At 51.2% G+C, this 13,393-nt stretch overlaps 5 protein-coding genes across 5 annotated transcripts; 2 read left to right on the top strand and 3 right to left on the bottom strand.

The window, feature by feature from the left end:
* Positions 1 to 497: 497 nt before the first annotated feature.
* Positions 498 to 1,605, bottom strand: GT037_003851 (uncharacterized protein; the record flags this gene model as incomplete). The annotated part of the gene is made up of 4 exons (XM_038928898.1): positions 498 to 530; positions 580 to 1,089; positions 1,139 to 1,254; positions 1,308 to 1,605. The coding sequence occupies 4 exons, from the start codon at positions 1,603 to 1,605 to the stop codon at positions 498 to 500; spliced, it is 957 nt and encodes a 318-aa protein (XP_038788605.1).
* Positions 1,606 to 2,939: 1,334 nt separating this feature from the next.
* GT037_003850 (uncharacterized protein) lies at positions 2,940 to 4,755 on the top strand (the record flags this gene model as incomplete). Its single annotated transcript, XM_038928897.1, has 4 exons — positions 2,940 to 3,417; positions 3,466 to 4,172; positions 4,226 to 4,701; positions 4,749 to 4,755. The coding sequence occupies 4 exons, from the start codon at positions 2,940 to 2,942 to the stop codon at positions 4,753 to 4,755; spliced, it is 1,668 nt and encodes a 555-aa protein (XP_038788604.1).
* A 344-nt stretch (positions 4,756 to 5,099) lies between these two features.
* Positions 5,100 to 5,910, bottom strand: GT037_003849 (nicotinamide riboside kinase; the record flags this gene model as incomplete). The annotated part of the gene is made up of 3 exons (XM_038928896.1): positions 5,100 to 5,277; positions 5,330 to 5,646; positions 5,695 to 5,910. The coding sequence occupies 3 exons, from the start codon at positions 5,908 to 5,910 to the stop codon at positions 5,100 to 5,102; spliced, it is 711 nt and encodes a 236-aa protein (XP_038788603.1).
* Positions 5,911 to 6,375: 465 nt separating this feature from the next.
* On the top strand, positions 6,376 to 8,259 carry GT037_003848 (d-xylose-proton symporter; the record flags this gene model as incomplete). The annotated part of the gene is made up of 4 exons (XM_038928895.1): positions 6,376 to 6,474; positions 6,526 to 6,811; positions 6,866 to 7,509; positions 7,567 to 8,259. The coding sequence occupies 4 exons, from the start codon at positions 6,376 to 6,378 to the stop codon at positions 8,257 to 8,259; spliced, it is 1,722 nt and encodes a 573-aa protein (XP_038788602.1).
* A 1,715-nt stretch (positions 8,260 to 9,974) lies between these two features.
* Positions 9,975 to 13,288, bottom strand: GT037_003847 (uncharacterized protein; the record flags this gene model as incomplete). The annotated part of the gene is made up of 3 exons (XM_038928894.1): positions 9,975 to 11,908; positions 11,960 to 13,201; positions 13,261 to 13,288. 3 exons carry the CDS (start codon positions 13,286 to 13,288, stop codon positions 9,975 to 9,977), a joined length of 3,204 nt encoding a protein of 1,067 aa, XP_038788601.1.
* Between the last annotated feature and the right edge of the window lie 105 nt (positions 13,289 to 13,393).

Here is a 13,393-nt window from a genome sequence, read left to right as displayed (position 1 = left end):
CTGCGCGCAATTCTGCTATTTGTTATCGTCGACTTCTGGCTGACGGTGCTGAGGCGTGCATGGGCTCGGGAGCGGGTCACGAGCGCGGGGGCGTTGGCTATTGCGGAATGGCGCGTCCGCTCCTCCAATCCTCGTCCTAAACACCACGTAACAGTCGCGAATCTGCTCGACCGCCTCTCGACAAACCACTGAGGTACGCGTCCGGTAGCCGAGCCGCCCGCTGCCTGTTTACGTCAACCACCGATGGTCCGTCCGGATGCCCAGGTGTACCTGCTGCTCACGACATGTGATCCGCTCGTGCACTCTACGTGTGGCACAGCAAGTACTAGCCTAGCCAATCACGAGCTTGTCTTTGTGCGAGTTGAATGACATCTTGATTGCTGGCACCTACACATTGCCCAATTCCATGATACTCAATCCTACTAGAAATGGACAAGGCTACAGCAAAAACATCTCGCATCCTTCAACGTCCATACCATAGCACTCCTTGGCACCTCCTAACAGAAGAAACCGCACGTCATGTCCGAGAGCTGCAACGCTGTTAGCACCATACCACCATAACACTCCAAGCGAACTTACCCGCGGGTGGTCGTTCTGGTGGCCCTCATCACAACCAGTCTCGTCGCGTGTCCACGGCTTCCAATCGCATATGCCTACCGCGTCCGGAGTGCTCTGAGTCAAAGTACTCCAGAAGCCACCCTTTGGCTCAAACTGAAAGTATGTCTGCCTGTCTTCCGGATTGTACGCCACCTTCAAACCGCCCATGCCCCCAAGCCTCACAGCACGACCGTCGATACGACCAGTACCCTCAGGATAAGTAACAACAGTGGCGCGGTTTTGGTCTTCGACACTGTAAAGCATGCCGAGCATCTGATTGTGCCAGCCTTCAGAGGGTGTGTGCAGACACTGCTGGAAGAGTTGGAGCTTGAAGGAGCAGAAACCTGGGGCGTAGTTGGCAGTTGAATAGCCGCTCGCGACAGAGTCCAGTGGAGAAGAAAAGATATCTGGAAGGGGCTCGTTGCGAACGTGCTTCATCGATGACTTTGGACTAGGAACCGCGCAATCGAAACTACAGCTTAGAGCTTGGGACTTCAATGGCAGTCAGTACGATTGCATAATAGAGCCAGAGACTACGCACTCTATGGATACGATCCTTGTGGTTACAGTTTAGCGGTGAGCCGTCCCATGACGTTGTGGTGCAGCTGAACTCGTCGTCTTGGTGCTGGCTGGGCCAGTGAGCGTCGCCATAAACGACTATCGCGCGTCAGTCCTGTTAGATATTTCAGCAAATCTTCGACAATACTCACAGCTGACACTGTCCCTCTCAAATCCGATCTTCAGCTCTTTTCCCACAACCACGCTAGTCAGCGTAAGTCCGTCCGTCAAGTCGATTGAGTCAGTTTGCTCCATGAATTCGTTGCCAGCGCCATCATATACAGGCGATACGTCGAGGAATGTAGTGATCTGGTCCTTGTCGCAATCTTGGGAGACAATCGCATCGAAGAAACAACGGCCGGGTGTGAAGTCTGGGGGCATCACTTGAGCAACTACAAGAGTAGTCGACGAGAGGAGTGCCGAAGCAACCAGCATGATTTTGATAAGCATCGTGGTGTTCTTCTGGATGAGCCTGTAGTGATGGGGTATTTCAAGAAGGAGGTGAGTTTAGGAGAGACGTAAGAGTGTTCTAGTAAGAGAAGTAGGGTGTGACCAGTGAGGGGGAAAGCTCGGATAACTAGTGCTCCTAGGAATATACGCTTCGTGATCCGGGTTGGGTGAGTGAAAATGGAGGTTCCTTGATAAGATCGAGGTAAAGAGAGAAGGCCGACCGCACTTTCCAAAAGACAGTGTAATCACTAAGGTTTTGGAATCAACGACCAAAACAAGATCTTTCCGAAATATTGCACGATGGCGGCGCTTTCAACTGCTGCTGCTACTCGTGACAGACTCTCCTGTTCTGCGTTTGTCGTTACATGAGAGATTGGCCTGTTGACGAATTAGTGCACGAGATGTGAGTGGAGCCTAGAGCTTGTGGTGAGGTTGCGCAAACGCAGCGTAATATAAGAGACGATCCCAACCCTCCTAAGCGCGAAATTTGCAAACACCCTGCTCGTGAAAGTAAATTAGTGGTGGTGCAAGGCGATCGCACCAAGTCCAATCCGGGAGAGGCATTGCTCTATCTTCGTTGCGATACTGAAGCTCTCAAATGAGGTACGGTTGTCTCGCACAACGGGACTGCAAGCTCAATACTTGATTCTTCGCAGGACTTTAATGGCGCCGCTAAAGTCATGGAGGCGATACCTACTGTCACGCGATACAGCTCAGAATCTGGCACAGTGACAAAAGACGAGCGAGCGTATTGTCCGAGAGAGCGTATAAGGCGTTGCTCATTTGTGTAGGCGAAGATGGCGAAGACGCCCACGAGATGGATCGCATGATGGGCAACCCAGCCTCCCACTCAAACTTTGGTTTAGCTTCGAAGATTTCGAAGTCTGCCAAGAGTCCAGTTTCTGAGTATGTAAATGACCAAGCCCTCGAGAAGTAGCTTTGAGGGCTGAAGTAGAAGCGTTGGATGTTAAGCTCTCAAGTGCGCAGAGGTACCATCGGCTGAGGGAATTGCTCAAAGAAGATATAGACTACCTGCAGATACGAATCACAAAAGACATATAACCGGATTATCATTGCAAACTCTGTAAGTGTATATCATCACTGAAGATGCTGTAGGCATAGCGTCGCGGTAAGCCGCCTGATGAAGGTGCAACTAGAAGTTCTAGTAGAGTGCTCATTAACAAGTGGTGCGCGAAAAGCAGTCGTTGATTAGTCGCCCAGTGCCGCCGCTCGGGCCGATGGCGGCATAGATCAGCGCTCGAGCTGCACTTGGCTGCGATGGTTCTGCATCCGTATCCCGCCCCCACCTCTGCTACACTAGAGACGCTCCATGCATGGAGCACCGAAGACCACGAGATGCTCTCTCATGCGATCGCTGCCGCGCGAAGAAGTTAAAGTGCTCGAAAGATGCGCCCATCTGCACTTCCTGCGCCCATAGCGGTTCGCACTGCCATTACAGCGGCAAAGTCGCTAGATCACCCTTGACAAGGGCATATCTGACGAGTGTAGAGAAGCGACTGCACAGTTTGGAGTCACTGGTCACGCAGTTGTTACCCGGCGTCGATGTCGAAGATCTGTTGTCATCTTCCAATGTGGCTGGTACTGCACGATCAGTCATACAGTCCCAAACGCCTGAGGTAGCTCCAAGCCCGCAAGGCAGCACTAACTCAAGTACACATGAGCCTGCCCTTCCTGAGGCTGTGCCAAACAACGTTGATGGCTTCAATTGGCAGGAAGAAGACGTTAACGTGGATGGGTTGACGGATGGCATGGCCGCCCTTTCGGTCGAGCCAACCGGTGTAGGTTATCTTGGTCAGTTCCTTCACTCAAATGTCGGCAAACAAAGCTAAAACAATGTAGGCTCGACTTCTGGTGTAGTTTTTCTTCGGTGCTTGCTTGACTGGGCCGGCTTTCTGCATCAGTCTGTCGCTCGACCTCAGCAGAACCTGACGGCCCCATCTGCTTCTTTCCGGAACGTGTTAGCATCATCACACATCTCACACGCAGCTCTTACAACGCAACTATCATCGAGCTTGATCGATGCCTACTTTGCCAATTACCACGTTGTCTATCCCTTCGTCCACGAAGCAACATTTCGTGCTCAATATCACGAGGTCGTTCCGCGACCTTCAAAAAAGTCGTGGAACATGCTTTCTCATGCAATTATAGCACTTGGTGCGTGGACATTAAACAATGACCAAATCGGCCTGGAGGATTACCTGTACCGTCGAGCCTTGACATTGGGTCAAGAGGAGTCGGTATTTGAAGCCGCCAGCCTGACATCTGTGCAAGCACTTATACTCCTGAGTAACCTCAGTCAAAAACGCAATAGCCCAAATACGGGATGGAATCTACTGGGTCTCGCTGTTCGTACAGCGCTGAGCCTGGCACTTCATAGGGAACTCCCTCACTGGAACATTACCCTGATCGAACGTGAGACAAGACGTAGAGTATGGTGGGGCCTATACATCTTTGATAGTGGGGCTTCCACGACTTTCGGCCGTGCCATCATGTTACCCGACCAAGAGACAATGGATGTTCATTCGGTACTGAACATTAAAGATGAGGTACGGCTGCCCAACGGAGGAGACATAGACGACGTGGGACTGACCGATACTAGTCACTTACGCCACAAACTGTAACACTCCCTACTGAGGTTGACGAGGCCACCATCTACTCGTCGCTAAGAGCGCAGAGCAGTTTCCACCTGCAGACAAACCATATTTCGAATAAACTACTAGCCGAGCCCGGACTTTCCGCTGAGGCTGCGCTCGCTTTGAATAGCTCTGTGGATGCATGGACACACACAGTTCCGCCATACTTCCAGCTGTCCCGAGCACCCAGCTCGTCAGTCCAGTGGTATGTGTTCGCGCGGTCTCGGCTGTGGTGGAGATTTTGGAACCTCAAGATCATTATATTCCGACAAATTCTGCTACGCCGAGCGATCTCCGAACGAGGCCAGATACCAGATCAAGCTACGCAATCGACTCAAGAAGACTGCAAGCGGATATGTCTCGAAGCTGCGCATTCTACAGTTGTCTCGATACATCAATATGCGATGCAGGAATTGAATAGACTCGAGGGTTGGTACGCGACGTGAGTACATCATCTTGCTTAGCAAGGTGAAATTTGAAACTGATTAGTCTGTAGATATTTCCTGTTTCATGCGGCACTCGTGATAACGCTATGTATCATCAGTTTTCCGCGCGCTGAGGAGACCACGACTTGGCACGACGACGTTCGCTTGGCGAGAACCACCTTTCGAGAACGGCTTGTTGGAGATTCATTATCAGCACGTTGTGTAGCGATTCTTGACCAAGTCGTGTCCGATGGCGACTTAAATTCAGGCGGACTGCAAGATCTGGAGCTTTCCAAAGACGCTTTGAGCACATTTCCCTGGTCCATCGAGTCCAACGAGTTATTCAACTCTTTTGATTGGGATTTTACGACGTCCGGGTTCTGAAGCGGAGATCTATCGAAGAGGCAGGAGTTGCTCAATTTTCAATAACCACGTCGGGTTTGACCAACAAGGACCGTATCAATTCGCCGTTTGGAATGTCGTTTTCTTCCGCTCTTGCAATAGCAGCTGACATGGAAGTCTCAATACCAGCAGCAAGGTGACGTTGCGCTAGGCGTGTGCGGACGGTGTCTACAGGCGCATCGACAAACCACCTACAGAATGTCAATATGCGCTTGAGGAGCAACATTCACGGGTATCACCAACCTTTCGTCACACACTTCCGCAATCTCATTCCATGGATTCTGTCTCAGAAGCGTATAATTACCTTCGACAATCACGAGTCGCGTGCGAGAGGATATCTTGATAGCTTCTGGCACGGGGTCTTTAGCAGCATGGTCAAAGCTGGGTGCAGTGATGCAGATGTCGGCTTCGCCGTCCTTGGTGACAGCAGCTTCTTTGAGTGCCTTGACAAGAGTCACGCATGCTTTTGCATCGAATGTGAATGGCGCTCCACGTCTTTTGAACGCTACTTCGGCATCGTCGAATGTTGACAAGATTTCTCGCGTGTAGTGGAAGCCGTCCTAGCAATCGTTAGAGAGGCTACGTCATTGATTGCGACCAGCTCCTACCATCGGTACAACAGCAACATCTTTATTGCCTCGAGCAGTGAGCTCGGTGATGAGCGCATCAGATACTGTCGATTTCCCCGCGCCTGGCACGCCTGCAAGCGCAACAAGCATGCGACGACCGGGATCGGATGCTTGGCGAGATAGAAGGTTTTCCGTGCGCTTGGCCAAATCAAGTATGGCTGCACGTAAGGCGTCCTTGCTGGAGTCGTCTGCCATTGCTGATTGTCTTGCGATAGATCGGAGAGAAGTCTCAATAAACTGCAAAGACTTTTTGGAGATGTTCAAATCGAAAGATGCAGGAGGAAGCAAAAAAATCTACAGCTTTGCGTGCGACACGCGATGATCTAAAGATCACATTTGCGTTGTGGAGTTCGGACCACATCCCTCCGAGCACAAGTCATGCTGGAGACCCAATTTCCATACCTGAATCAGGCAACTTTACCATGTGGGCACGCGGGGAACCCGCATCACATATACGGCTAATGGCGCAGACACATGGAGTATCGTGGGGTCGGACGACAGTGCTCCGAAGCTGTCCGATCCCAGTTATACTTATGAAGGGTTGAGATGTGCACCAAGGGTATATAAGCATGAGGTGCTGCCACCACTAAACCACCTACCCACATTGGATCCCTCTTCTTCAAGACCAACGTTGGCATACTCACAAGGAACATTGCAGAGATGCCCTCGGTTCACGATGTCACTGCTATTGGCGCTGCACCAAAGATTGGTGTCTACAAAGAGCTAAGACAAAACCCATACCTTCTTGGTTTATCTGCGGTCCGTCGAAATAAACCTTTCTGTGCCTGCAGTTTCAGCTAATATGCATAGTTCGCTTCCCTCGGTGGTTTCCTCTTTGGTTATGATCAGGGTGTTGTCTCTGGAGTGCTGACCATGGAGTCTTTTGCCGCATCCTTCCCCAGAATTTATACAGACAGTTCTTTCAAGGGCTGGTTCGTTTCAACATTACTGCTTGCCGCTTGGTTCGGTTCTCTCGTCAATGGACCAGTAGCCGATCGCTTCGGTCGGAAAGGGTCTATCATTATAGCTGTCGTCATCTTCACCGTCGGCTCTGCACTCCAAGCTGGCGCAATAAACATTCCGATGGCTTTTACAGGTATGAAACACTCTGAGAAACATGATTGGAATCCATGCTGAACACCACATCTAGGTCGCGCAATTGCCGGTTTTGCTGTTGGCATGTTGACGATGATCGTTCCAATGTACATGAGTGAGGTCTCAACTGCCGGCATCAGAGGTACTCTAGTTGTTCTTCAACAGCTTTCCATCACGCTCGGTATCCTCGTATCGTACTGGCTAGAATTTGGAACTCAATACATTGGAGGCGTACGTTGCGCGCCTGACATTGCCTATACTGGTGGTACTGCGGCCGAGCCTGCCTTCGACCCACGAAACGACGTTGGCCCTAACGGCTGCACCGGTCAAAGCGATGCCGCATGGCGCGTACCTTTCGCCATTCAGATATTCCCTGGTCTCGTTCTCGGTATCGGCATGCTTTTCTTTCCCGAATCACCTCGATACTATTGTATGCGTGACAACGAAGAGGCTGGTGTCCGAGCGCTGGCCCGAGTTCGTCGCACCAACCCCGATGATGAACTGCTCCAGAAAGAGTATCTTTCTATCAAAGCTGAAGTCATGTTCGAAGAACAATACAATCGCGAAAAGTTTCCTGGCAAGTCTGGGGTATCGTTGTACCTGGCTGGCTACTCGACCCTCTTCTCTACCTGGCCGTCCTTCAAGCGTACGGCCATTGGCTGCTGTGTCATGTTCTTCCAGCAGTTTATCGGGTGTAACGTATGTTCCGATTGTGCGCATTGCTTGACATAGATAGCAAGCTAACATCGTGATCAGGCAATCATCTACTATGCGCCTACAATCTTCTCGCAGTTGGGTCTTTCTGGCAAGACCACTGGCTTGCTTGCAACAGGTGTATACGGGATAGTTAACACGCTATCCACGCTCCCAGCGCTGTTCCTCATCGACAAGATCGGTCGCCGCCCTCTCCTTCTCTGTGGTGCTGCCGGTACTTGTATTTCTCTCTTGATCGTTGGCGGTGTCATTGGCGGTTACGGATCAATGCTCAAAGACCACCCCGCAGCTGGCTGGACAGGCATTGCATTCATCTATATCTACGACGTAAACTTCTCATACTCGTGGGCACCAATTGGCTGGGTCTTACCCTCGGAGATCTACAACATCGGTAACCGGTCAAAGGCCATGTCTCTGACCACTTCATCGACATGGATGTGCAACTTCATCATCGGTCTTGTCACACCAGACATGCTCGAGAGCATCGGTTTCGGCACATACATCTTCTTCGCCGCTTTCGCTTTGATTGCGTTTGTGTTCACATGGTTCTTGATTCCTGAGACAAGGGGTAAGAGCTTGGAAGAGATGGATGCTGTGTTTGGCGATAGCACTGCGCATGAGGAAAAGACAAGGTTATACAACATTGCGCAAAGTCTGGGACTTGAGGAGGCTGAGGCTGCAGCGTTTGACGAGAAGCCTATCAAAGCGTTGCAGACAGAAGTGATGAAAGTATGAGAATAGTACGCATAGAGATGGAGAGGCACACCCGACAGTGTCAATCCTCAAGCACCATCGAGAATTATCACTCACTATGCATATGTGAGTTTCCTGCATTGCTAGAGGCCTGTGATATTTGCCTTCAATGACATCCTCTTTGTCACATATATCTTCCGTCACAGCCATTTTTCGTTCTCCGACCTGCCGGATCATGCACCAGCACTTTCTGACGCATCGTCTTCGTCATGATCTAAGTATCCCACAGGTCGAACTTCCCATCACTTCTCACGGACCTGGGTCCGACATTTTGAACCGAGATTGGAACTTTGGCCATATGTCGTTGAGCTATTTCTCAATACATTAGAGGTAGAAGTAATGGCCACAGGCGCTCATTTCGACACTTTCTGACCCATAAATCTCCAGGAATACAATGCAGCACTGGTCTTGCGCAAGCTCCAGATTCTATGGTTCATTCCTAGCGGATGTATATATGCTCCATATGCTCATGGAAAGGCACAGCCATAACAGTTGCGTAGCGCATCCTCATGATTATCTTTGGAAGGTGATGGATTGATCATCAGCCTGCATGCAACGGGTGTTTCTCGCTGACAACACTACGATTGATACTGGTTTGAAGACGGTGCTATTTGCCGCCTGAGAGCGCGCCTGATTTCAGTGTGTTACAAGTTGCAGCCAAGATCCTCTGCAACAGTCTAGCTTGCCGGGATGCCTTTGAGTTCGCACTGCGGAATACTGCGCACTAGTGGCGGCGAAGGTCTTCCAGAGATTGTTTTCAGAATTCTGGAATTCCAGCTTTCCCTTTCTCCGCAGTTGTCTCGGTTGAGAACGCATATCTGTAAATTACAAATCTGGCTCCGTCTCTATCTCGGCGAATTTGTGCAGGATCGCTTCACACATTCAGTGTGTAATCGGCTTGTCATCACCACCATTGATGCTATCAGCCTCTAGCCAGAACACGTTCCAACGTTCCAACGATCTACGATGGTCACCTCCTTCAACACATCGCGCATGTGACAAGGCAACTACATAGTTCTAGCCGTATTAGGCGAGGGGATTGTTTTGACCGCGGCTTTGAAGTGAGCACGTGCCTGTATAAAGCTGCTTGTGTAATTAAATATCTAGCCATCTCGAGGTAGACAAGTGTGGTTTTAAAAACGTCATCCGTAAAAGAGCACGTTGCTGATACATATCACTGCTGAGGAACTTATTGACACAGACATCAACATCTGGAGGTTGAGTATGGCGAGCCCCCACAGGGGGTACATGTTGGCATACAAATGCTAGCAATACAACGCCACGCACGAAGAAAGTAAAGCGCGCCTATGCGGCTGAGTGCAACAGAGCTAATTCCCAGACACCGATAAGGAAAGCGACAAGAAACGAGCGCTATGACAGGGCAATCGAAAGGGTATTAGAGACAGTTGTGAAGATATAAACCAGCCACCACCAGGGCTTCATATAAAAATGCACATTTCGCGCGACGAGCGAACGATGTAGACCAGACGAAAAGGAGTCAGTGAAGGAAGAAAAAGGTATCAGAAGAGAACAAGAAGGTGAGCCCAATCCGACCAATCCTCCTAGAGGTCTCCCAAGATTTCGTTTCCACATAATGCGTGCTAAAATTCCCCAAAAACGCCAGAAGAGAAAAGAGAAACAATCCCTAGGGTATACCAAAAGACGCAAAAAAGATACGACTTACAATAAACGCGCATCTAGAACCTAGACCCCGTCCTCAAACTCCCGTTTGCACTGGTGCTGCGTGCTGTGCTAGCACCACTGCCTGCTCTCTTCATACGCTTCTCCATGAGCCCATTAAGCAGACGATCTAGTTCGCCACTCAGGCCTTGCATGGTCTTGGTCTCTTCAGCGAGATAGTCCTTCATGAGAGGATGATCACGGCCGACTGGCACAACACCTGTGGTGTCATTGATGACAACGAGCATATCGCGGATCTCGCTACCGTCATCCAGGTAGGCACGAAGCGAGGCGTCGGACCACGCAGAAAGCATTGTGCTTTCTGCCGATACAGGAGGTGAGGGTTCGCGATCTTTGGTAGGGATGGGTGCTGGTCTTGACGGCGGAGGACCAGCCGGTTCAGATGCACGATGCGTGGGCGATGACGTGTTGTCAGACCTGAATGTCGAAAGGGTGTTGTTCTCAGGAATAGTCTTCATGGGGCTGTCGTCCGGTGTAGGCGTTGATACTGGCGAGCTGGTTTCTTGACTTGAGCTATCAGTAGACAAACCTGGAGCGTGGTGAGACTCCGACTCTTTTTCCCTGTCAGCAACAACTTCCTTCTGCAAGGGCTGTGCATCCGCTGCGGAGACGTGAACTGGCGACTCGGAAAGACGACCTGTAGACTCTACATTCTCCGTTTCCCCCTGCTTGTCCCGAGCATCAGGATCTGCGAAAGGATCGCTGCTTTCATCCGAGTCGAAATCATCCAATTGCACACGCTGCTTCGCCTTTGTAACCTTCTCGCGCTTGACTTCCCCTTCTTGTTGAGGCTTCATGATATTACTGAATGGGTTTCTTGAGCTTGTGGTATTGGATGTTGAGTCCGGAGACCTGGTTTGGTCTTCTGTCGTTGACTTGCTTGTCTCATCTTGTTCAGGTGATACCAAACGCATAGTCGAAGTAGCTTGTTGTGCAGCCGGTTGATTGTCAACACTGTCCAACTCATCTGGTTCAGCGCTCATCTCTGTTGGGCTTTCAGTCTTCAAGATGCCCTTTGTCTTCTGCGGCGAATCGTCTCGGTGACTTCTGTGCACCTTGGGCTTACTCAATTGTCTCAACGGTGCTGGAGCTGTCACTTGTTCAGCTGACGACCGTTCTGCAAGTTCGTCTGACGGTTTTGATTGTGGCGAGCTGCGATCCGCTTCTTCCGGTTTCTCGATGTCGCTGTCCATGGAGTCTTGTGCACCTTTACCCTTCCTGTCCTTGCGCTTGAAGAGTCCACTGAGCATACCTGACTTCTTCTCTTTCTTCTTTTTGTCGTCCTTGACCTTGTCCGCGAAACCATTCTTTTCCAGACTCTCCAGACTAGGCCCACGCTCGCGAGAGCCGGTAGTTGACGTGCTTGAGTCGTCGCGAAGCAGGTTAGGAGTAAGTGTGATCTTGCGCGTTTCGGTATTTTCATCTTTGAAGAAAGAGTCTGTGTTGCGCAGCGTACCGTTGCGAGAGACTTTGGGGTCCAAAGGCCGATCTACCGCGTCTTCGCTTCCTCTTTCTCGGTCTTCTGATCGTTTCGCAGACTCCTCACTTGAGCCTCGTGCATCACCCTCGGTTTGACCAACCTTCTTTGCACCATTTACCTTCAGTGGTTGTACTTGGAGGTTCTCTTCCTGAGCAGCATCGCCGTCCTGTGTTGCCGCTTGCTGCTGTTGTAATTGTTTTGGCTCTGGTCCACCAAAGAGTTCGCCCTCACCCTCGTCGGACGAGTAATCGTAATCTGAGGCTTCGACGTAAGTAGGTGGCGCGAATTGTACAGTTTTGGCATTCCTTCGTCGCATGGCCTTTTTGAGCGGATTTTTGGATTTCTCGGCGGTGTCGCCAAGCATGGTTGCGGAGAGGTCTATATTTCTATGCTTGTTGAGGCGGGCTAAGCGTTCTGTTGGTGTCTCGATGTGTTCGGCAGGCAGATAGCCTGTAGCTTGAGTTAGAAATAGTTGTTGAAGGTTTAGCTGCAAATGCCTACCGATGCTGTTGTCCTTGACAACTCGTACCAGCCACCAGTAGCTGTTACTATCATCGAGTAACACCATGGTGTCACCTTTGGTTGCGTTTGCCTGACCTTCGACGGTCGCGACGAATGTGTGCAGGGCGTAGACGAATTCGAAGTCGATATCTTCTGTTTCTCGTAAGCATTCGCCTCCCCATCCTGAGTCGATAAATCTAGGGTCATCAGAAAAAGAGACGTCGTTGGATGCATCATCGTTGTCTTGGTCCAGATCTGCGTCCCAAGAGTCGGCGTCACTGTCGGTGGTCCAGGAATCCTCTTCACCTTCGGGTTGGCTAGCCTTGAGTGGAGTGTCATTTATCGTTCGAGGTGAACTTGGGGTAGGATCCAGAAAGGGGTCTTCCGGTGTGTTTAGAAGGGTACGATCAATCGGTTCCAATATGCGTTTGACCTGCTCCTCGTCCAGTTCGGACATTAGTGATGCCTGAGAGTCTTCTCTTGTCTCGATGCGACGTTGGACGGTCCTTAGTCGTCTCGTCGTTGGACTGGTGCCCACCTTTGCGAGTAGTTGTTCGTTATTGTCCGGTGTCGTGGTGGCCCTTGTCCAGGAATACTCACCACGATGATGCTCCGTTGACTTGTTTTCTGGGTGCAAAGGAAATAGTAAAGAAACGGAGATGGATGGAGGTCGATCCCGTGAGGAAAGACTAGGGACAGAGATGGGAAAATGAATAGGCGTATTCGTAAACGGGGAAGAAGAAGAAGAAGGAGAAGCGATAGTTGAGAGCACGGGCGAAGACTGGGGAGTCAGAGACTCTCGTCTCGCCGGCCAGATCGCGGGGAGAAGAGGCAGAGAATACCCACCATCGTCTATCGAGGGCGAACTCGAGATCTTGTCCATCATGTCGTCGTCCATGTCCTCCTCATCGGCATCCTGCATGTCGGCATCATCGTTGTCGGCGGATGCACCGCCGTTCAGCCTGACAGCCTGCTCGTCTTGCTGGGGGCCATTTGGTGCATTGGCGTTGTTCATTACCGTGCGGTCGTCATCGGAGCCGGGGTCGTCTCGTAGCTGACTGCCAGCGTCGCTCCATGCATCTTGCAGACGGGCCTCCTCGGAGTTGCGCTCTTGCTCGACCTGTCGAATGGCAGCCTGCTGATGGGGCGCTGCTGGGCCAATTCCAAGCGGCGCCGGGTGTTGGGGCTGGTGGGAGTGGTCCTTGGCGGTGGGCGATGTTTTGTCCTGCAGGTCGATGGTGTCTAGACACATGGGTTAGCAGGCGCACCTCGCGTTGCGCACTCGGTGGTTGCCTTCGTACCTGCTCTGATGATATGGGGTCGCGTCATCCTAGCTCATTCCTCTGCGCGCGTTGAACGATTGGGGGTCGTGGTTCGGAGGAATGGCCAGGTGAGACGAGGCGCGATGGGTGGCTGGGTCGACCTGCGCAGGGA

The sequence above is a fragment of the Alternaria burnsii genome, assembly GCF_013036055.1.
Source record: "Alternaria burnsii strain CBS107.38 chromosome Unknown 730, whole genome shotgun sequence".
NCBI lineage: Eukaryota > Fungi > Ascomycota > Dothideomycetes > Pleosporales > Pleosporaceae > Alternaria > Alternaria burnsii.
This window is presented reverse-complemented; position numbering and strand designations above follow the sequence as displayed.